A 21249-nucleotide genomic window follows, 5' to 3' on the forward strand; every position below is an offset into this window, starting at 1 on the left:
GGCCTAATGCTGAATCCTTATTTATCTTTATCAAATCTTACCTCAGGCCTCTTCCTCTCTCCTCCCAAGCCCCTCGTACAGAGACCCAAGGTCTAGTAAAAAAACAACAACAAACTCCTGGGTCCAAGTTTACCAACCATTCCCCACAGCGATTCCTCTCCCTTGCCCCTGACCCACCACATTAGCTTCAGGTGGGGTATATCATTCCTAATGTCCAAGCAGCCGGTTGAGTGGTGTTTAACGGTGCAAAGCAAGCTAGTCCTTGGGGCCTGTCTTGGATACAATCTTGGTGTACTGGCTGATGGGGGACCTCAGTGTCATGAAAATTCGCTTCCTTTCCCTTGTGCCATTCTTAACTGGCTGGTAATGACAGAGCTACTTGGTGTCAGCTAGGAGGATGGCCCAGCAGCCAGAGAGGAACATCATAACAGTGGTATTTAGGTGTTTATTATGTACCAATCACTGTAGTAGACCAATTATTGAGCACTTACTGTGTGCAGAGCACTGTACTAAGCACTTGGAAGAGTACAATATAACACATAGGCCCTGCCCACAATGAATTTACTCTCGAGAGGGAGAGACAGATAATTATATAAATTACCTTTACAAATAAATTACCGTTACGTGCATAAGTGCCGTGGAGCTGGGAGGGGATGATGAACGATGGGAGCAAGCCTCAGCGCCCCTCCCAAGGGTTATATTTGCACAATCCCGAGTGCTGACACTTGGAGACGGTAATCGTCCGTCAGATGTGAGGAGGGAGGGCCTTCCAGGCCAGAGGCAGGGCTAAGAACTAAGATCAGGTCCCGCATGAGGCTCAGAGTCTAAGAATAATAGCAATTGTGGTGTTCGTTAAGCACTTTTTATGTGCCAGGCACTGTTTACTAAGAGCTGGGGTTTACTAAAGCTTAGTTCTTTACTAAGAACTAAGATAATCTGGTTGGATGCAGTCCCTGTCCCACATAGGGCTCCTAGTCTCAATCCCCATTTTACAGATGAGGTAACTGAGGCCCACGGTAAATTAGGTGACTTGCCCAAGATCACACAATTGACCAGTGGCAGTGCTGGGATTGGAACCCAGGTCCTTCCGACTCCCAGGTCCGTACTCTGTCCGCTAGGCCATGCTGAGAGAACCGAGGCACAGAGAAGTGACTTGGCCATGGTCATGCAGCAGATGAGTGGCAGAGCTGGGATTAGAACCCATGTCTTCTGGCTCCCAGAGCTGCTGGAAGAAAAGGAGTATGGGAAGAATGATTTGGGGTAGGAGAAGAGAGTAAGAGCTGTAGAGCCATGGGCCCAGTCCTCATGTTTTCCAGGGGGGTAGAATTAAAGCTCGAAGGGCTCAGATACTTCTGGTCCAGTCTTGCCAGACAGAAAATGTGACGAGAAGCAGCATGACTCAGTGGAAAGAGCCCGGGCTGGGGAGTCGGAGGTCATGGGTTCGAATGCCGCTGCCACTTGTCAATGTTGTTACTGTGGGCAAGTCACTTCACTTCTCTGGGCCTCAGTTACCTCATCTGTAAAATGGGGATTAACTGTGAGCCTCAAGTGATTAAATTAAAAAAAATTGTGGTATTTGTTAAGCGCTTACTATGTGCAAAGCACTGTTCTAAGCGCTGGGGGATACAAGGTGATCAGGTTGTCCCACGTGGGGCTCACAGTTTTTTAATCCCCATTTGACAGGTGAGGTAACTGAGGCATAGAGAAGTTAACTGACTTGCCCAAGGTCACACAGCTGACTAGCGGCAGAGCTGGGATTAGAACCCTTGACCTCTGACTCCCAAGCCCGGGCTCTTTCCACTGAGCCACGCTGTATCCACCCCGGCGCTTAGAACGGCGCTCTGCACATAGTAAGAGCTTAACAAATACCAACATTATTATTATGATTATGTGGGAGTTTCTGAGGTCTCAACCCCAAAGTCTGTCTGCCCAGGATGACTGGCCCCTGTTCTTGGCAGCTAACCTCCCCCAACCCTCCAGAGATCTGGGGCCCGGTTTCTGACCCGCTTAGGCCCTCCTCTCTTCCCGGCCGTCGCGGCAGCCTGGAGCTGTGCAGGCGCAGGAAGCCCCGGATTTTGGGGGTGGGGGCGGCAGTATCGTTTGCCGCCCCAAGGATGACGAAGCTGACAGCCGTCCTTGCCCTGCGTGACCCTGCTCTTCGGTGCAGTGAGCAGTGTCCCCGCTCTCCGCCCCCTCTCACCCAGCTCCCCTCAGCCACCGGGAGCAATGACACGGGGAGGGACTCACTGAGGGGGCTTCCTTTCCTGTGATTGAAAATGGGGCGGGCCCAAGGCCCAGCACCCACACAGCCGAGAGGGGAAAGTGGGAGAGATCCCAGGTGTCCAGGTGGGTCACGGGATGTAGCCCCCTGCCTAGTTGGTCTTGAGCCGAACCTCCTGGGACTGGTGGTGGGAGGCTCGTTCTTTTTAAAAGGTATTTAAGTGCTTACTATGTGCAAGACGCTACTAAGCACTGGGGTAAATGTAAGCTAATCGGCTAGGACACGGTCCATGTCCCACATTAGACTGTAAGCCCGTCAAACGGCAGGGACCGTCTCTATCTGTTGCCGACTTGTTCATTCCAAGCGCTTAGTACAGTGCTCTGCACACAGTAAGTGCTCAATAAATACTATTGAATGAACATGGGGCTCAGTCTTGGTCCCCATTTTACAGGTGAGGCACAGAGAAGTCGCGACTTGCCCAAGCTCACACAGCAGACGAGTGGAGTCGGCATTAGAACCCAGATCCTTCTGACTCCCAGGCCTGTGCTTTATCTTCTAGACTATACCGCACGCCTTTCCTCTGGGGTCCAGCTGTGGGGAAATGGGTGAACGTGGTAACGTGGCTCTCTCAAAGCTCCAACCACCCCTCCCTCTCGCCCTGCTAGCTTTCTAGCCTGGTGCCTGGTTCTGGGAGGGGTGACAGGCCGAGCTTGGGTGTCTCGTTGATGGGAGGGGAATTCTAGCGTGGCTCAGTGGAAAGAGCACGGGCTCTGGAGTCAGAGGTCATGGGTTCAAACGCCGGCTCGGCCATTTGTCAGCTGTGTGACTTTGCGCAAGTCACTTCACTTCTCGGTGCCTCAGTTACCTCATCTGGAAAATGGGGATTAAGACTGTGAGCCCCACGTGGGACAACCTGATTCCCTTGTGTCTACCCCAGCGCTTAGAACAGTGCTCGGCACATAGTAAGCACTTAACAAATACCAACGTTATTATTATTTACCCGGTCAAGTTTTCACGCATCAGAGCTGAGCCCACGCCCTCCTACCCTCTTCACCAACTACTCGGAAGCAAACACGCGGGTCCGGGCGCCGAGTAGTGACTTCTGGCTTTAATAACTGCGGCAAATAGCGACCGCCTCCCCTCCCCATTTTGCAGAGCAGGGGACACAAGCCATACCTTTAATGAAGCAGCAACAATTTAAATCCCTCCCCCAGGCTGCTAGCCTCTCCACCCCGCCCCATCCGGAGAGTGAGGTCGACACCCCGAGGGCTCCCCTGACCCAGCCGTACAGGTAAGGTGGGACCTAGGTGAAGGCCGGGGAGGCCAGCCCGTACGGGCGGGCCGTAAGATGGTGGCACGCGTACTCCTCCGCTAAGTCTAAGTGTTCCGGCTGGCTCCCTGCCGGCACCGGCCCCGGGTCATCAGCGCTAACAACACCTGTGGGAGAGGGAGGGTGGAGAAGGGGAAAGGGATCATCAGGAGAGAAGAGTGCCCGTTGCGTACAACTGTCGCTCAGTTCTTCGCCCTTCCCTCCTTCCCCGGCAGCCTTGGGCCCGACCCCTACGCAGTCAGACTAAAGCCGCTCGTTGACCACCCGGCAGGAGGTGGGCGGGATGCAGAGCCGACTCTGAGTGATGCCCCCTCCCTACCCCGCTCTTCACGGTGGGAGGGGCAGGTCTGGGCCGGTCCCTGCTCTCTCTGGACCTGAAACGGGGACCCGGTGGCGGGGCAGACCGGTACTATCAGTCCACCGTGAGGTGCTGGAACAGCCAAGGTGGTCAGGGAGGACCGAGGGGTGTAGCGAATGTAGTTGGGAGGGCAGGAAGTGGGTGCTGGAAACGGAAAAGAAATGGGAAGGGGCACTGAGGAAGGAGGAGGTGGTGGGCAGAGTTTTTTCAAGTATTGGCTCATCCCACTCTTGCCCCTCTTTTGCCAGGTCAACGCTTCCGAGAGTCTTAGTAGCTACGGCACGTGGAGAAGCCGAGGGCAGAGAAGCAGCCGGGGGTAGGGGATAGAACACGAGCCTGGGAGTCAGAGAGTCACAGGTTCTAATCCCGACTCTGCCACTTGTCTGCCGTGTGACTTTGGGCAAGTCACAATTTCTCCGTGCCTATCACCTCATCAGTAAAATGGGGATTAATAATGATATGAATCGTTTCAGTGCCCCGTGAGGGATGCCCAGGCCACTTCCCATTGAGGTGACTAACTTCCAGTTTGTGGAAGTGGGGAGGGAGGCTCAGCCCTGCCCTACTGCCCAGAGCAAAATGGGGACCTGTCCAAACGTGGCCCGGGTGCAGGTGGGGTGGCTTTGTGCTTGTCAAGACCTGGCCCCAGCCTCAGGAGCCACAGATCACGGGCGGGTGACCGCGATAGGTGTTGCAACCGTAACATGTCTAATTTTCCCACAAGTAGCTCCGCGGCGGACTGGACCCCCCAGCCTCGTGGGCAACTGCTCATCGGTGCCGACGCATCGGTGCAGACGCATCGATGCAGACGCAGCGGTGCCCGCCGGGTCAGGTAGGTGAGAACCGTGCCCGCCTTGTGCTCACACCCGATGTTGCACAGAGGCAGCCTGGCCTGGGGGTTATTTCCGGCCCAGTAAGGCGTGGGAGGGGACAGGCCTCTGGGTGGAGCCAGAAACGTACACAAGCGCTCTCCGTTCCCCGTAGCTATGCTCCTTCCTCCCCCAGCCCCACTCCCCTCTCTGACCTTTTGACTTTAGGGGAGCAACTCTTCCAAGGCCTGTTGCAGTAGGGGTCCCGGACCCTGCAGCACAGGGCACAGGCCTTGTAAGGTGGACAGCGATACAACTTCAGCTGGCTCACGCCCGTATCCGAGGACACGAAGAGATCTTTCTGCAGGTCAGAAGGATGAGAGGGGCCATCGAGGGCACAGCCGCTCCCTGCGCCAACCGCGTAGCCTCGCCACAGCCCTTTTCCCGTCCTCCCACCTCTCCCCGAACGACTCGGGGCAGAGGGAGTCTGGCCGTACCCACTTAGACGAGATCATCATGGTCTTCACCGGGGCTGGGGTCTGTGGGCACGAAGAGAGGTGGGGGAGATGAGAGGGGGGAATGGGAGGTTCTGAGGAGGAGCGGTAAAATGGAAAAAGGTCAGGTCCCGAGAAGTGGATCCTCAGAGGGGAGAGAGATGGGAAGGGGTGCCCAAGGGCCAGGGTCAGAAGGCATCTGAGCGGGTGAGAGGGTGATTGGGCTCACCCGGAACACCTCTACCTCTTCCAGGTTCACGGCCTCACTGGTCCCGTTCCGCTCGAGCACCGCCACCTTCTGCACCGTACCGTGGGCTGAGGGACACGGGCACCCATTGAGCCCGGAAGCTCAGGCGGGGCCCTCCGTGTCCCCGCTGGCATCAGGGAGGCAGAGATGTGCTAAGGCTGAGCGAGGTGGGTGAGGTGCAGCCCTACCCCCCGGGGCCCAGAACGCATTCTCCCTACCTGTGCCTAGAGGGAACACTTTATAGCTTCCTTCGACAGTATCCGAGACGTCCATGACCCCAGTAGTGAAGGTGGAGTTGGGGCCTATGCGCACAGACAGAGGCCGGCGTTGCAGAGGGTACACGGGGTTGAACATCAGTGGATGGGTGCGGATGAATTCGATCATCTTACTGGGAAAGGCCTTGGAGGAGTGGAAGTCTGGGGCCGAAACACCCCCTGGGCACTATAGACAAATGGATGAACGCGTTTTGATCCCAAAGTGATGCCGCCAACTCCCTCTTTGTTACCCACGATAGACTCCTGCTTCCGCTCGAGCCTATCTGACCCCATCTGGCCCTTGTCTGGCCTCTTCCAAGAAGAACCCTGTGGTCATGGCAACTGGGTCCAGTTGGGGGGTCAAAAGAGAGCTGGGCCTCACTTCCACTGACACCCCCCCCCTCCCCAGGCGATGCGTTCACAGACGCCTGGCTTCCTGAGGGATGCTGACCTCTGGGCCAGTGAAGTAACCCAAACCAATGCACCCACCCAAAGCCTATCCTACCCGAGCACTCACCGAGCCAGGTCGAGGCGTGGGCACGTCACCTTCGTCAGGCTTCTCCGTGTTAATGGAGCTTATCTTGTCAGTGAAAGACCCATTAAAGGCTGCCCGGATGTCAGCCATGGAATAAACACAGATGGCTGAGCCCTGAAATGGGTCACTGGAGAGGGAAGGGTGAAGCGAGGTGATGAAATTGATCCAGAGTGCTCTCCTAACCCTAGGGATCTCCAAAACCTCACTGGGAACCCAACCCAGAGCCCCAGGAGAATGGAGGGGGAGACTGGGAAGGGGGGTGGTCCTTCTGAGGAGAGCGGTCCCAGGCTGTACCTAGGAGGGGTGGTGAAGATGCCATAGATCAGAGGGTCTCTCTTGTCATGGATAGGATGGATAAAGACGTCCTCTGGAGGAAATAGACATGCGAGGTCTCAATCCCCATGGCAAACTGCAATAGCATCCCCCCACCCCACACACCCCTCTCCCCATCCTACACGCACACACGTCAGCCCCCAACTTGTGTTCACGGAGTTTGTTGAAAAGGATCTCCTTGCCATCCTCGGTCACGGAACACATTAGCCGGGCCTTCAGGAATGTCGTCCACTTGTTCATGAGTAGGTACTGCCCTCCGACGTCATTCTGAGGAGCAAGGGAACGTGGCCCCAGCACCGTGCCCTGTCCTTTCTTCCCTCACAACCCCAAGTGGCGTTCACCATTAGGATTGGGAAGGGACTACAGGAAGTCAAGGCCCAGAGAAGCAGAATCTGACCTGGGAGAGCTACCGTTCTCACTTTCCCGTGCTGGCCCTCTCACTTGTAGGTTCTGGACTGGACTGGATCTGGCAGGTCCCAAGAACCAACTTCTAGGGGTCTAGTTTAAAGGCTGGTGGACAGACCTAAAATCCCTCCAAGGGACCTCAGACTGAACCTCTCTAGGGATTTGGGGGCCACAGGTTTGGACCGAAATTGACCCTTTCTGGTTTCACCAGGGAAATGGCGACCAATGGCTTTCAGTTGGCTACTTCTGACTCCTCGGGGGACGGTCGTTCCCATCCCCTGGGGCCCAGCTTCTCACCAAGCAAACGTGACCGACAAGAGGGAGCGTAGTCGGTTCTGGAAAGCTTTGGATCGTATTCTCCCGGAAGAGGAAGTAGAGTTTGTCGTCATTGCAGTTGATGCTGTCTGAGATCTTGAAGGCCTTCAGGAACGCAGGAGCTGAGCCGAGGGGCCTCGGGACCCGTGAGAGAGTACGAGGGCAGCCGCGGTGCGATCCCTCCCTCCCGTGATACCCAAAGGCAAGAGTCGTCCAAAGTGGCCTCTCCCACAAGGTTGGTTTCAAGCTGGGACGGAGGCGGGGGGCCAAATCAAAGCGGGGTCGAGGAAGGAGAACGATAGAGAAGGAAGCGGTATCGGATCGGGTGCAGAGGTGAAGAAGGAACGGTGATCGAAGTAGACCGCGCCCCCTACCATTGAGCCAGAGGTTGTTGTACGGGTCGGAGCGGAGGGTCGGGAGGCGACCCGCGGAGCGGAAGATGGCGGGGTCACTGCCTAAGAAGTTCATGTGCATGCCGGTGTACAGATTCCCATCTGAGCGGGGCAAAGGGCAAGGTGGGGTTAGCGCTGTAGTCTACAGAGATTCAGAGCTGGAACTTCTCCCCTTTTTATTGATTTGTTGTTAATGGTTCTCATTAAGCGCTCACTGTGAGCCAGGCACTGTACTAGTCGCTGGGGTAGATACAAGGTAATCAGGTTGGACACAGTCCCCATCCCACATGAAGCTCACGGTCAGGGAGGACGATTTAAATCCCTCTTCTACCAATGAGGTAACTGAGGCCCGGAGAAGTCAAGTCACGTGCCCAAGGTCACACAGCAGACGAGCGGTGGAGCCAGGATTAGTGGCCTAGGAGATAGGGCACGGGCCTGAAAGTCAGAAAGACCTGGGTTCTACTCCTACCTTGTCTGCTGTGGGACCTTGGGCAAGTCACTTCAATTTTCTGGGCCTCAGTTACCTCGTCTCTAAAATGTGGATCGAGACTGCGAGCCCCACATGGGACAGGGTTTACAACCCGATGTGCTCGTATCCACCTTAGCGCTTAGTACAAGCAGTAGTACTTTGTAGAAAAGCAGCGTGGCTCAGTGGAAAGAGCTCGGGCTTGGGAATCAGAGGGCGTGGGTTCTAACCCGGGCTCCGCAACTTCTCAGCTGTGTGACTTTGGGCAAGTCGCTTTCCTCCTCTGTGCCTCAGTGACTTCGCCTGTAAAATGGGGATTAAGACTGTGATCCCCATGTGGGACAACCTTGTATCTCTCCCAGTGTTTAGAACAGTGCTCGGCACATAGTAAGTGCTTAACGAATGCCATTGTTGTTATTATTACAATGCCTGGCACATAAGTGCTCAATAAATACCACAATTATTAGCTTGTATCTACCCCAGCGCTTAGTTAAGTGCCTGGCACATAGTAAACGCTTAACAAATACTAATACTTTTTTTTTTTTTTTAAGTCCTCTGCCCCTAAATTGTGCTTTTTCCACTAGTCCAGGCTACTTTTCCTCTATCCCTTCATCCCTCTCTCGTCCCTCCCTCCCTCCCGGCTGCCCCTTACCAATGAATGTGGCCATGGTCTCGGAGTTGGGGGTGTAGGAACAACTTCCCAGCCCTGAGGTCTGGCTGTTGTGCACCATATGAAACACATAATCCTATGGAGCAGGGCCAGAATGAGGACTCTCAGGACAGCTCCCTCGCAGCCCTCTAACATGCATCGGGCCACCACCTTCCTCCCGGCTTCTCCCTCCTGGGGCTTCTCATCGACTCTTCCACCTCACGAATTCTCCTCACCCGCTTCCTAACCTGTCCCTCCTTCGGTATTCATCCCATAGGCACGGGGTTCAGGCCAGGAATCACATGTGCCCGCCCAAGGCCAGTAGGAATCAGGGACTGGGTGGCCTGGGCAGGAAAGATGGCGTATGGGATCTGGGGTGCCCCACGATCGGACCCTGGGCAACGGTCCTGCCACTAACGCTGGCCCTGAACTCGGGCCCACTTTGAACTTAGGGGTCTCCGGCTGCCGGGCATTGAGCTCGGAAGGTCATCCGTGAACTGAGCTGCTTCAGGACCTAAATGCTTCTGGCTGTGGACTTGGACCCAGTGAGGACCAGGAGGAACCGGGGGGGATTTGAGGGGAGAGACCTAAATTGGAGTCCAAAGGCCCCATGCTTTTATCTGGGATCTTTGGTCTGCCTTGGCAACCCCATTTTCCCAGAGCACAGGCTCTCGGATCGCTTGATATCCCAGTACCCCTCGGGCTTCCCGATGTGCTCTTGCCCTCCGGCTCTGCCCGCCAACACCCCTATTCCCCCCAGGGAGGTGTCTCTTTTTTCTCGGTGGTACTCGGTCCCTTATAGGGACTGAGGTTCCAGGGGCGGAACTCGGCATCGACGCCTGAGGTCCAGGCCCAACCCTTGCGCCGCCTCCTCTACGTCTCGCTCCCCGGGCCCCGACTCTTACACCCCCCCCAACCCCTCAGGCCCCCCTAACCTGAATGTGCCTGCCACGGTTGGCGATGGCACATATGGGACTGAAGGCCCCAGTCCCACACACCAGCAGGTGAGTCCGGTTCGGCGGCTGGATGATACGGAGGAAGTTGAAGCACAGGTTCTGACGGGAGGGATAGAAGAGGATGGGGGACAGGAGTCAGCCTTGGAGGTCGGTACCCGTAACTGTCCCCCAAACCCCTCACGTCAGCCCTCCCACAGCTGCCGGGAGGGACTCCAGGAGGCGGGAAATGGGGAATGCGCCGCTCCCCAGCGATGATCGGGCAGAACGTCTGGGGCTCAGAGTCCCACCGACCGGCCCATTCGCCTTTCTCGATCAAGACCGCAAAATCCGACGCGGGGCCGGTTTCCGATTCGATGTCGGTTTTCCCTTAGCCAGCCCGGCATCCTCGCGGGGAGGGATTTGTAGCCTCCCAACAGCCTTCTTGGGCTAGCATGCTCGATGGCGAAAGCTGGGGAGAGTGCCTTCTGGGAGGCCATTAGGAAGGGGCCCTTTCCTCCTACTCACTTCCTGGCCCCTTTTCATCTTCCTCTGGCAAGTCTTCTCCTGCTCCGGTGATGCTGGCCACTTGATCTGCCACCAGAAAAGGGAGGAACTGGTCTCAGAAGACTCACCCCCAAGCCCCGAGCCTGGCAGACCCCAACTACCTCCCCTGCCAGCCCCACTCGCCCTTCTGCCCTAGCCAGATCCTCTCATCCCTCATGGCTCTGCCCCTCCCATCCCCCACGGCCCCTCCTCCTCCTCCTACAATAAGCGGGTCCTCGTTCATCTTCGACTGGCCGAAGGACACCAGGTAGTCACGTAAACCCAGATAGATCCGGTCATGGTCCATGTGCAGGAGGCGGAAGTCTCTGGTCTCAAAGTTGAAGATGAATTCCTTGGCTGCATGGGTCTTTAGAAGCTCTGCTGGGGCAAGAGTCTGTGGAGTGACCACATCAGGAAGTGGCTTTGGTTGGACTGCCCTATCCAGGGTTATTTGTGGGATGAGGAACAGATTTCAGAAAGGGGTCAGGGAGCAGCCTGCCCCATGCCGTTCGCTAAGCGGTCTAAATTCCTTAAAATCCTGTGTTTTAAGGAACAGCAGACCGCGAGATGGGGGGATGGGAGAACAAGATGAGAATGGCTGTTGGGAGAACCCAGAATATCCTTTTTTTTCCTAAGGCAGGGCAAGAGGAGTGCAGAGTTGGGATTCCCTAAGTAACTTGCCTGTCCAGAGCATTCCCTGAGGGGGCAGGATTATCCGTCACTCAACCAGTCAATGGCTTTTATTGACCCAGCCTGCACACTTCGTTTCTCTAAAGTTAACCACCTCACTGTACCTCCATCTTGTCTATCTCGCCGCCGACCCCCGGCTGACGTCCTCCCTCTGGTCTGGAATATTCTCTTTCCTAATAACTGACAGTCAGTGACTCTCCCCCACTTCAAAGTCTTACTGAAGGCACATTTCCTCCAAGAGGCCTTCCCTAAGCCCTCCTTTCCTCTTCTCCCACTCCCTTCTCCATCACCCTGACTTGCTCCCTTTAATCACCCCCTACACCCCCCACCGCAGCCCCACAGGACTTATGTACATATCTGTAATTAATTTGTATTAATGTCAGTCTCCCCCTCTAGACTGTAAACTCACTGTGGGTAGGAAATGTGTTTTATTGTTATATCATACTCTCCCAAGTGCTTAATTCAGTGCTCCACACGCCGTAGGCGCTCAACAATTACAGTCGAGTGAATGAATGAACAAGTAACTAATAATAATGAATAATTATGGTATTTGTTAAGCGCTTACTATGTGCAGAGCACTGATCTAAGCGCTGGGGTAGATACAGGGTCATCTGGTTGTCCCACGTGGGGCTCACATTTTTTAATCTCCATTTTTACAGATGAGGTAACTGAGGCACAGAGAAGTTAAGTGACTTGCCCAGGGTCACACAGCAGACAAGTGGTGGAGTAGGGATTCGAACCCAAGACCTTTGACTCCCCAGCCCGGGCTCTTTCCACTGAGCCACACTGCTTCTCCGACTACTGAGTGTGGAGTGCTGGACTCGGCCTTTGGGATAATATGATGCGATAAAATTAGTAGACATGATCCTCCTCGTGGAGCTTTCAGTCTAGACGGGGGACAGACAGTAATGTAGATTACAGGTTGGGGGAGAAATGGAATATAAAAATATGGACCCAACTAGTATGGGGGTGCTGGGAGATGAGTAACCAAGTGGCCCAGAAATACTGAAAAGGTAGTTGGGGAATATGAAGTGGGGAGATTAGAAATGAATCAAGAAAGACCTCGTGGAGGAGGTGTGATTTTTAGGAAGGTTTGAAAGATGAGAAAAGGCTGTGGTGTAGAGCGTAAACTTCCTCTAGACTGGGAGGTTCTTGTGGACAGGGAATGTGACTACCAGCTCTGTTGTACTCTCCCAAGTGCGAAGTACAGTGCTCCGCACACCTGGTCGAGCTCAAATGTGAGGAGGAGGGAGCTCCGGCCGGGGGTGAGCGCCAGGAAGAGGTCGGGGGCAGGTGAGGTGAGAATGAGGCACGGTTCAAGGTTGGCTTGAGAGGAAGGATGAAACTGAGCTGAGATGCAGGGTGAGAGGATGGAGGACGGACACGGGCGCAGTGTATCTACCCCAATACTTAGTGCAGAGTGCCAAGTCACAGATTAAGAGCAGAACAAATACTCTTCATTATAATATAATAATAAAATATCGTTATTATTACTATGGTCAGAGTCCTCCTACCACCTACTCTCCCAAAGGGATTCTGGGGAGAATGTCCAATCCCAGCAGCAGCAGGGAGTCAGGTTGAGGTCAGGAGGGGTTATGGAGTCTCTCCTGCGCTCCCCAAACCATTTTGTTTTCCTGCTCTTCTGCCAGAACGACCCCTCGTCCTGGCTTAGTGGAAAGAGCCTGGGCTTGGGAGTCGGAGGTCATGGGTTCTTATCCCGGTTCCGCCACTCGTCTGCTGTGTGACCTCGGGCAAGTCACTTAACTTCTCTGGGCCTCAGTTACCTCATCTGTAAAATGGGGATTGTGACTGAGCCCCACGTGGGACAACCTGATGATTATCTTGTATTTACCCCAGTGCTTAGAACAGTGCTTGGTACATAGTAATTGCTTAGGTACCATCATCATTATTATTATTGGCCCAGCCCCTAGACAGCACCTTCCTTCTTGCAGCCATCTGGTAGTGGAGCCTGGCAAATGCTCATGACAATTTGAGGGAGTGGAGTCCAAGCCCCTCGAGTCAGATCGGGGTGGCAGAAAGCTAACTCAGACAGCTCTTGTCTCCTCCTGGCCGCCCAGGAGGAGCCACACTCTAACAACTACGGACCAGGAGTGACCAAAAGTGAATGCCAGAGCAGCGGGGCTAGCGGGAAGGCCCGAATGGAGGAGGCGGGAAGGTGCAGAAATGCCCGAGACCTCGTTACATAGAGAACCGGAGGATCACGACGACTCTGATCGCTCGGACCGGATACGTTCCCCGAAGGGACTCCGGGGAGGGTGGCAGAGGAACCTGCTCGTGCACTGGGCAGAGGCGACAGAGCCCCAGAACTCTGGATCCCTGTCCAAATCCGCCTCTTGTTCTTGGGGTGGGGGGGGGGCCTTACCTTTGAAGGTTAAGGAAAGGCGAGAAAAGTGCAATGAGCTGGCTTCACCCAGGAGGGAGCCCTGAGCCAGAAGAAGCAGCAAGACAGAGGCGCGCCTTGCCTTGGCTGGAGCCACTGGATACCTAAAGGTAGAGGAAGAGAGGAAGAGAAAAGAGGGATGAAGGGTGAGTGGAGGGGGGAGGAGGAAGGTAGAGAGAGAGAGACAACATATGACAGAATGAAAATATGCCCTTGTGAGCAATATTATGTAAGGGGAGGTGGGGAAATGTTACGGTGTGGCAAAGCTCACATCTAGTACGGGCACAGATAGGCCCAGGCGTGCCCATGTGTGGTTCAGGCCTTGGCAGCTCAGGAGCCCAGGCTCGTCTGCGCCGGGCCCAGGTGAAGGGGTGGGGAGGGGTTTCCGGGGTCTTGGGCCCGAGGAGCATCCCTTTCCGCCGCCTTCCCCGACACCGGGACTGCGGCCCCGCCTCTCGGTTTACGGTCCAACCTCCAGGAATCCATCCCTGATTTATAAATGGGAAATCTCACACAATGGCCACCTCCTTGAACTTACCTGGATAGCTCTTTCTCTCCCTTTCTCTCTCCCTCTCCTTTCTTACTCCCAGGCTGATGATAATAATTCGGTATTTGTTAAGCGCTATGTGCCAAGCACTGTTTTAAGCGCTGGGTAGATACAAGGTAATCAGGTTGTCCCTCGTGGGGCTCACTGTCTTAATCTCCATTTTACAGATGAGATCACTGAGGCCCAGAGAAGTTAAGTGACTTGCAGAAAATCACACAGCTGATAAATGGAAGAGCCGGGATTAGAACCCACGACCTCTGACTCCCAAGCCCGGTCTCTTTCCATTGAGCCACGCTGCTTCTCATAATGATGAGCTGTTGCCCTAAGAAACCAGGCCAGGATCAAGGCTGGGGATGGGTGGCCTGAGTTGCTGATCACTGTTTTAAGGTACCAGCTGCTTCCCTCCCTTGCCGAGGGCATCTCTGATGGAGGTGTGCCTGGGCACCCCTGAGGTGCAGATGCAAACTCTGGGCCAGGCCGTTGGCCCACTCCTCTTCCCCGTCCAACTCTCATCCTCTGCTCCCTCATTTCTCAGCTCTTTCCAGCCTCTCTCGGCCACCTCCAGCCTCTTTCTGCCCACGGGATCCTGAGACTGTGCTAAGGGGAAGGGATACCCACCCCCAACCCCGCTCTATACCCGCAGATCCTGAGAACTGCACCAAGTGGATGGGATATCACCTCGGCTTAGTGGAAAGAGCCCGGGCTCGGAAGTCAGAGGACGTGGATTCTAATCCCTTCTCTGCCATTTGGCAGCTATGTGACTGTGAGCGTGTCACTTTACTTCTCTGGGCCTCAGTTACCTCATCTGGAAAATGGGGATGAAGACTGGGAGCCCCGAGTGGGACAGCCCGATAACCTTGTAGCTCTCCCAGCGCTTAGAACAGTGCTTGGCATATAGTAAGCGTTTAACAAATACCATCATGATTATCCCCAGCTTCAGTCCACATCCCCAGATTCTGAGAATTGTACCAAGGGGATGGAACGCCCATCCCCAGCCTCACCCCGCATTCCGGAAGCAGTGATTCAGCAGACGTTCAGCCCTGGGCCTGTACCAAGGAACATCCGTGGGGACGGGATGCTGATTTCCCTCCAGTCATACCAACCGCGGAGGGCTTTGACCCGCACCCAGCCGCCTATCTGGGAGGAAACTAGCCAGAGCCGGTCCTTCATCAACTCCATCCTCACCCTGACTGAATACACAGCTGGTAAGTCAGTCCAGGAGCAGCCTGACTGTTTACAGATCAACACAGACGCCTAATTACACATCACCATTTGCCCATTCACTCTGAAAGATCCACCCACCCGAGGAACTGCGATTAATCCCCGGAAACTCCAGATTCAGCTCCTGCTGCCCCGAACTGTCTCTTAAACCGCTCTGACCTCACCCCCTCCCCTCAATCCCCTCCCTCTAGTCAGCCCATCCCTGCCATCAATCCAGTCCACCCGTCCCCACCCCTCACCCATTCCCTCCTCGTTCTTCCTCCACCCTTCCACAGCCGCCGCCTAGGGTGGCCTGTGGAACCCCAGCTCCGTGTTGGGAAAACTTCCCTTCATCCTTAACCTGTTCCTGACCCAGTCACTGAACTTCCTAGCCATCGCTGAAATCTGGCTCTCTTCACAAGACACTGCCTCACCTGCTTCTCTCTCCCAAGGGAGCCCCCCAACTTCTTCCACTCTCCAAGACCCACTGTCCCCTTGTGCTGCTTCCACACTATCTTACCTCTCTCTTTCCTTCCCTTCCCAGTACCCTCTTCATCCTTATTGACTGTGTCAGTTGCCTGGGTCAGCTGTTTCAGAAATTTAACCCTCTTCTGAAACCCTCTGTCCCCACTGCCTCCCCATCTCTTGCCCCTAGTTTCATCGGAAAAATTGAAACCATCTGGCGTGGTCTCTCCCAAATCTCCTCTGCATCCTCCAGTCCTTCCCTCTTCCTGACCCCTCTCTGACTCTTCCATCCTTCCCACTATCCTCTCAAAGTCTCTCTCCTCCACTTGTGCCTCTGACCCCATCTCTTAGCACCTTATTAAAACAGTTGTCCCCTCGCTTCTTCCCTCCCTGAACACTGTTTTCAACCTCTCACTTTCCTTCCCCGCTGCTCTCAAACACACCCAAGTAACTCCTACCCTAAAAAAACACAGTATCTTCCCGTTATCACCCCATTTCCCTCCTACCATTCCTTTCCAAATTCCTTGAGCGAATTGCTTGTACCTGTTGCCTCCCCTTCCTTCTCCTGTACCTGAATTTCTCTCCTCCTGTCATCCTTCCCAATCTGGATAACCACTGGTCCAGAAGGAGATTGAAGACAAGACAGTATGGAGCTGCTGATGGAGTCAACCGGTGGCCAAGGTGAGAATCTGGTCCACTGGGCACTATTTTTAAAGCCAAAGACGGAGCTGTGTCATCCCCTGCTGGGCGCAGGTATGGGAGGGGAGCGCTGACCCCCCCGAGACTCAGGCTCCACCCTTAAACCAAGCCGATTTCTGCCCATCCCTTCACCCCACCCTTGAGTGGTATCTGCTTCCAGCCCCTAGGCCTGCCCCGGAACCCTGAGCACCTCTTAGAGAGCAAAGACCGGGAGGTTGAGGCTTTGAAGTCAGCCCTAATTACCCCGTTCTAACTCCAGCTCCCTCAGTGGAGGATGAAGTACAGCCGGTGACCCTCGGTCTTGGTTTGGCACCCCAAGCCCAATCTGTGGATCATGAGCCGCTCCTTGCTCTCGTTGATCTGGATGGGCAAAACCTCCTGGTACAAGTGTTCACCCCCTGGGCCTTGGCAAATGATGGCTGATGGGCAATGGCGCACCGGAGCCTTTCACCTTTTTGATTTCTTCTGCTTCTTTTGGACCCTGAGCTTTTGGGGGTTTAACAGTAGGGTGAGAGAAAGAAGGAAAGGGGAGCCTGAGAGAGCCATTGGTCAATCAGCTGAAGCTGAGACCTAAAGAAAGGAAAATTCAACCCCTCTAATCTGCCTGCTTCCTTTTCCCCATTGTTTACTGTGACCAGGGCCCAAATGCCAATCTCACAGATGACAGAGGGGGAGGATGGGTAGCTTGAGTTCTGCCCTGCCCTGCGGCACCACCTGTGAAGTTAGAAAGTTCACTCGCCCAACATCCCTAGTTTGCCCTAGTGTGGGATTCTGAACACTCTCCCTTCTCTGTGCTTTTGCTCCCCAGTCTTAGGGGTCTGTCTCGTCTTATTCTGCCGAGTCGTCTCCGACCCACATCTCTCCCAGAACGCCCCACCTCCACCTGCAATCGTTCAGGTAACGTATCCATAGAGTTTACTTGGTAAAAATACTGAAATGGTTTACTACCGCCTCCTTCCACGCTGTAAACTTTAGTCTCTGCCTTTAACTCTCTCCCCTGCCGCTATTGTCCAGCATGGGTGAGTTTTGACTTGTAGCAGATGACCTTCCATTCGCTAGCCACCCCCCAAACTAGGAATGGATATGCCTCTGCTTGACTCTCCCTTCCCTAGACGAGACTGGTAGAGTACTGGAGACTCTCCAGGTGTGACCCTGAGAGGGGAACCACCGTAATAGCTAGAAGATAATCGGGCCGGATACAGTCCCTGTTCCGATCAGGGGCTCACTGTCTAAGTAGGAGGGAGTAGAATTTAATCCCTGTTTTATCGATGAGGAAAATGGGACCCAGAGAAGACTCGCCCAGGGTTACACAGTAGACAAGTGGCAGAACCAGATCCTCTGACTCCCACCCTTGCTCTTTCCACTAGGCCAAGCTGCCTCTCAGAAGAGCTGATGAAGTGCTTTCAAGCTGATGGTCAGCAGTTTCTGCTTGCTGTGGACAGAAATTGGACAACCATTTGAGGTATTTGAGAAGTGAGGAGAAGTGTGCCCAAAAATGTTTTAGGAAAATGATCCAGGCAGCAGAATGGCGAGGGGTGACCCTTGAACTAGGGAGATCAGCGAGGAGGCCGATGCGGTCATCGAAGCGGGACACACCAGGGTCTGGCCCAGCGTGGAGGCTCTTTGAATGAAAAGGAAAGGGTAGATTCTGGAAATGTTGTGGAGGAAACACTGACAGGATTTGGTGACAGACTCAAAGTGGGTTTTTAGAGGAGGTGATAAGGATAATGTTAAAGTTATGGACTTGAGAGACAGGAGAGGATGGTGATGTTGTTAATGTTGTTTGGATGGGAAAGTTAGGTGGAGGAAATGATCTGGGAGGGAAGATGAAAATTTCATTTTCTCTGTAGATTGAGACAAGAAGGGGACCAGAACTTGGGGGACAGCCTCAGTGCAAAGGAAGAGCTGCTGAAAAAGCCTGGAAAGGAAAAGCCAAAGAGGTAAGAGAAATTTAGGAGAGAACTATGAGTAAAATCGATCAATCATATTTATAAAGTATTTACTATGTGTAGAGCACTGTACTAAGCATTTGGGAGAGCGCAATACAGCAGAGAAGGTAGGCATGCTCCCTGCTCTCAACAAGGTAGCACCTCTGTTTGAAGAGAGAGGATGTCCTTCCTCCATTTGTCCTTCCCTGTCATCTGGCACTTTTTTTTTTGTGCTGGGCTTGCTGGCCAGTGGTTCTGAGCAGTAGGAGAAGATAGGTGGGGTAACAGTTGGCCAACCCAAAGCTCTAAATTTTTGCCCGGCTCCTTTTCCGGCTCCTTTTATACTCCACAGGGCTCCATTTGAACCTCTGTGGTTTCTCCCGAATTCCTCAGGTAATACAGTGCTTGGCTCACAGTAAGCATGCGATAAATACCACTGATAATGATTTTTGTAAATGAGGGAACTGAGTCACAGAGAAGTGAAGTGACTTAATAATGGTATTTATTAAGCGCTTACTATGTGCCAAGCACTGTTCTAAGTGCTAGGGTAGATACAAGGTAATCAGGTTGTCCCACATGGGGCTCCCAGTCCTCATCCCTATTTTATAGATGGGGTAACTGAGGAACAGAGACGTTAAATGACTTGCCTGAAGTCACACAGCTGATAAGCGGCAGAACCGGGATTAGAACACAAGTCCTCTGACTCCCAAGACCGAGCTCTTGCCGCTAAGCCACGGGAAGTCAGGATAACAATAATAATAATGATGGCATTTGTTAAATGCTTACTATGTGCAAAGCATTGTTCTAAGCGCTGGGGAGGATACAAGATGATCAGATTGTCCTACTTGGGGCTCACAGTCTTAATCCCCATTTTACAGATGGGGTAACTGAGGCCCAGAGAAGTGAAGTGACTTGCCCAAAGTCACACAGCTGACATGCAGCTGTGCCGGAATTTGAACACATGAACTCTGACTCCCAAACCCGGGCTCTTTCCACTGAGCCACGCTGCTTCTCTAATTAGGATTAGAACCCAAGTCCTTCTGAATACCAGGCCTGTGCTATATATACTAGGCCATGCTGTTTCTCAGTTCAGGGGAAGGTTTGAAAAATGAAAAAGCCACAGAGTAGTCAGTGGCACTGAAATTCCACATTTTCCTGCAGATCGGTGTTACTATCGTTATTATTATTATTATATCGGTTAACTGTTTACTTTGTGTCAAGCACTGTTCTAAGCACTGGGGTAGCTAGGTTGGCACAGTCCCTGTCTCACCTGGAATTCCCAGTCTAAAGGGGAAGGAGAACAGGCATTTAATCCCCATTTTCCAGAGGAGGACACTGAGGCTTGCTCCCGTTGTTCATCCCCCCTCCCATCCCCACAGTACTTATGTACACATCTGTAGTTTATTTGTTTATATTGTCTGTCTCTCCCACATCTAGACGGTAACTCGGTGTGGGTAGGGAACATGAATGTGTCTGTTTATTGCTATATTACACTCTCCCAAGCGCTTAGTACTGTGTTCTGCATCCAGTAAGTGCTCAATAAATTTGATTTAATGAATGAATGAATGAATGAATGAATGAATGACGGCCACCGCATCCCCCATCACCGCTCCCTCAGTGTGCTCTGACCCACCAAGAGTGGGAAATGGTTGGGAGGGGGGGAGAGTCATCCCGGGGGAACAGGGACTGTGTCCAACCTGACTTTCTTTTATCTGCCCCAGCACTTAGTGCTCTATGAATAATAATTATGGCATTTGTTAAGCACTTACTATGTGCATAGCACTGTTCTAAGCGCTGGGGAGGATATAAGGTGATCAGGTTGCCCCACGTGGGGCTCACAGTCTCAATCTCCATTTAATAGATGAGGTAACTGAGGCCCAGAGAAGTGAAGTGACTTGCCCAAAGTCACAGAGCTGACAAGTGGCTGATGTGGAATTTGAACCCATGACCTCTGACTCCCAAGCCCAGGCTCTTTCCACTGAGCCATGCTGCTTACTGAGTGCTTAAAAATATTACTATTGTCAAAATAATAATAATTATCAAAATATAATATAAATATAATATTTAATATGCATAACTTATCAAAATAATAATGGTGATGATGGCATTTGTTAAGCGCTTACTATGTGCAAAGCAGTTCTAAGCTCTGGGGAAGATACAAGGTGATCAGATTGTCCCACGTGGGGCTCCCAGTCTTCATCCCCATTTTACAGATGAGGTCACTGAGGCTGAGAAAAGTGAAGTGACTTGCCCGGAGTCACACAGGTGACAAGCGGCTGAACTGGGATTTGAACCCATGACCTCTGACTCCCAAGCCCGGACTCTTTCCACTGAGCCACGCCGCTTCTCTATCACCATCATCCCTTCTCTTTTGGCACCAGTCAGGAGTTACATTCCCCTCATCGCAGCGCCCCGACTTCTTGGATCTGAAACCCTGGGGTGTGAGATCAACCTTAGACCATGTTTTGTATCCGCCTTCCCAGCTGCCCGCTGCCTCCCTTCGGAGCTCAGAGTCCTGTGACGTCCAAGCCCTGCCGGGTGAAGTTAGCAGACACGGGTAAGGGATGGGGGCATCAGTGGCAGAGATGTCTCGTGGCCGGAACCACCTTATCCACATTATCCTGTGGGATAATGATAATAATGAATAATTGTGGCATCTATTATTGTGTGCCAAGTACATGGTGCAGGAATTTGTTGTTGTCTTACCCTGCTGTGTGTGGTCTCTGACCCATAACGACTCCATGGACACACCTCTCCTAGAACGTCCCACCTCCGTCGGCAATCATTCCGGCAGCGTATCTATGGAGTTTTCTTAGTAAAACTACAGAAGTGGTTTACCACTGCCTTTTCCACGCAGGAAACTGGAGTCTCCTCCCTCGACGGTCTCCCGTGCCGCTGCTGTCCAGCACAGGTGAGTTTTAACTCGTAGCAGATTGCCTTCCACACGCTAGCCCCTGCCCAAGCTCGGAACGGAACGGGTAGGCCTCTGCTTGACTCTCCGAAACCGGTAGAGTACTGGAAACTCTCCAGGTCCTC

General features: G+C 53.4%; 1 protein-coding gene and 1 long non-coding RNA gene across 2 annotated transcripts; one reads left to right on the forward strand and one right to left on the reverse strand.

Moving 5' to 3' along the window:
* Nucleotides 1-3524: 3524 nt before the first annotated feature.
* Nucleotides 3525-15100, reverse strand: LOC114812921 (semaphorin-3F-like). The gene is made up of 17 exons (XM_029067912.1): nucleotides 15021-15100; nucleotides 13357-13478; nucleotides 10507-10661; nucleotides 10266-10331; nucleotides 9741-9860; nucleotides 8809-8902; nucleotides 7673-7792; nucleotides 7281-7420; nucleotides 6734-6845; nucleotides 6540-6612; nucleotides 6228-6372; nucleotides 5675-5897; nucleotides 5439-5524; nucleotides 5213-5254; nucleotides 4931-5076; nucleotides 4717-4844; nucleotides 3525-3658 (listed from the first exon to the last, which is right to left on the reverse strand). Exons 1-17 carry the CDS (start codon nucleotides 15098-15100, stop codon nucleotides 3525-3527), a joined length of 1986 nt encoding a protein of 661 aa, XP_028923745.1.
* A 2562-nt stretch (nucleotides 15101-17662) lies between these two features.
* Nucleotides 17663-20771, forward strand: LOC120638440. The gene is made up of 3 exons (XR_005660096.1): nucleotides 17663-17747; nucleotides 18136-18225; nucleotides 20697-20771. It is a non-coding gene; the product is annotated as an uncharacterized LOC120638440 (long non-coding RNA).
* The last annotated feature ends 478 nt before the right edge of the window (nucleotides 20772-21249 follow it).

This window comes from Ornithorhynchus anatinus, chromosome 6 (genome assembly GCF_004115215.2).
Source record: "Ornithorhynchus anatinus isolate Pmale09 chromosome 6, mOrnAna1.pri.v4, whole genome shotgun sequence".
Taxonomy (NCBI): Eukaryota; Metazoa; Chordata; class Mammalia; order Monotremata; family Ornithorhynchidae; genus Ornithorhynchus; species Ornithorhynchus anatinus.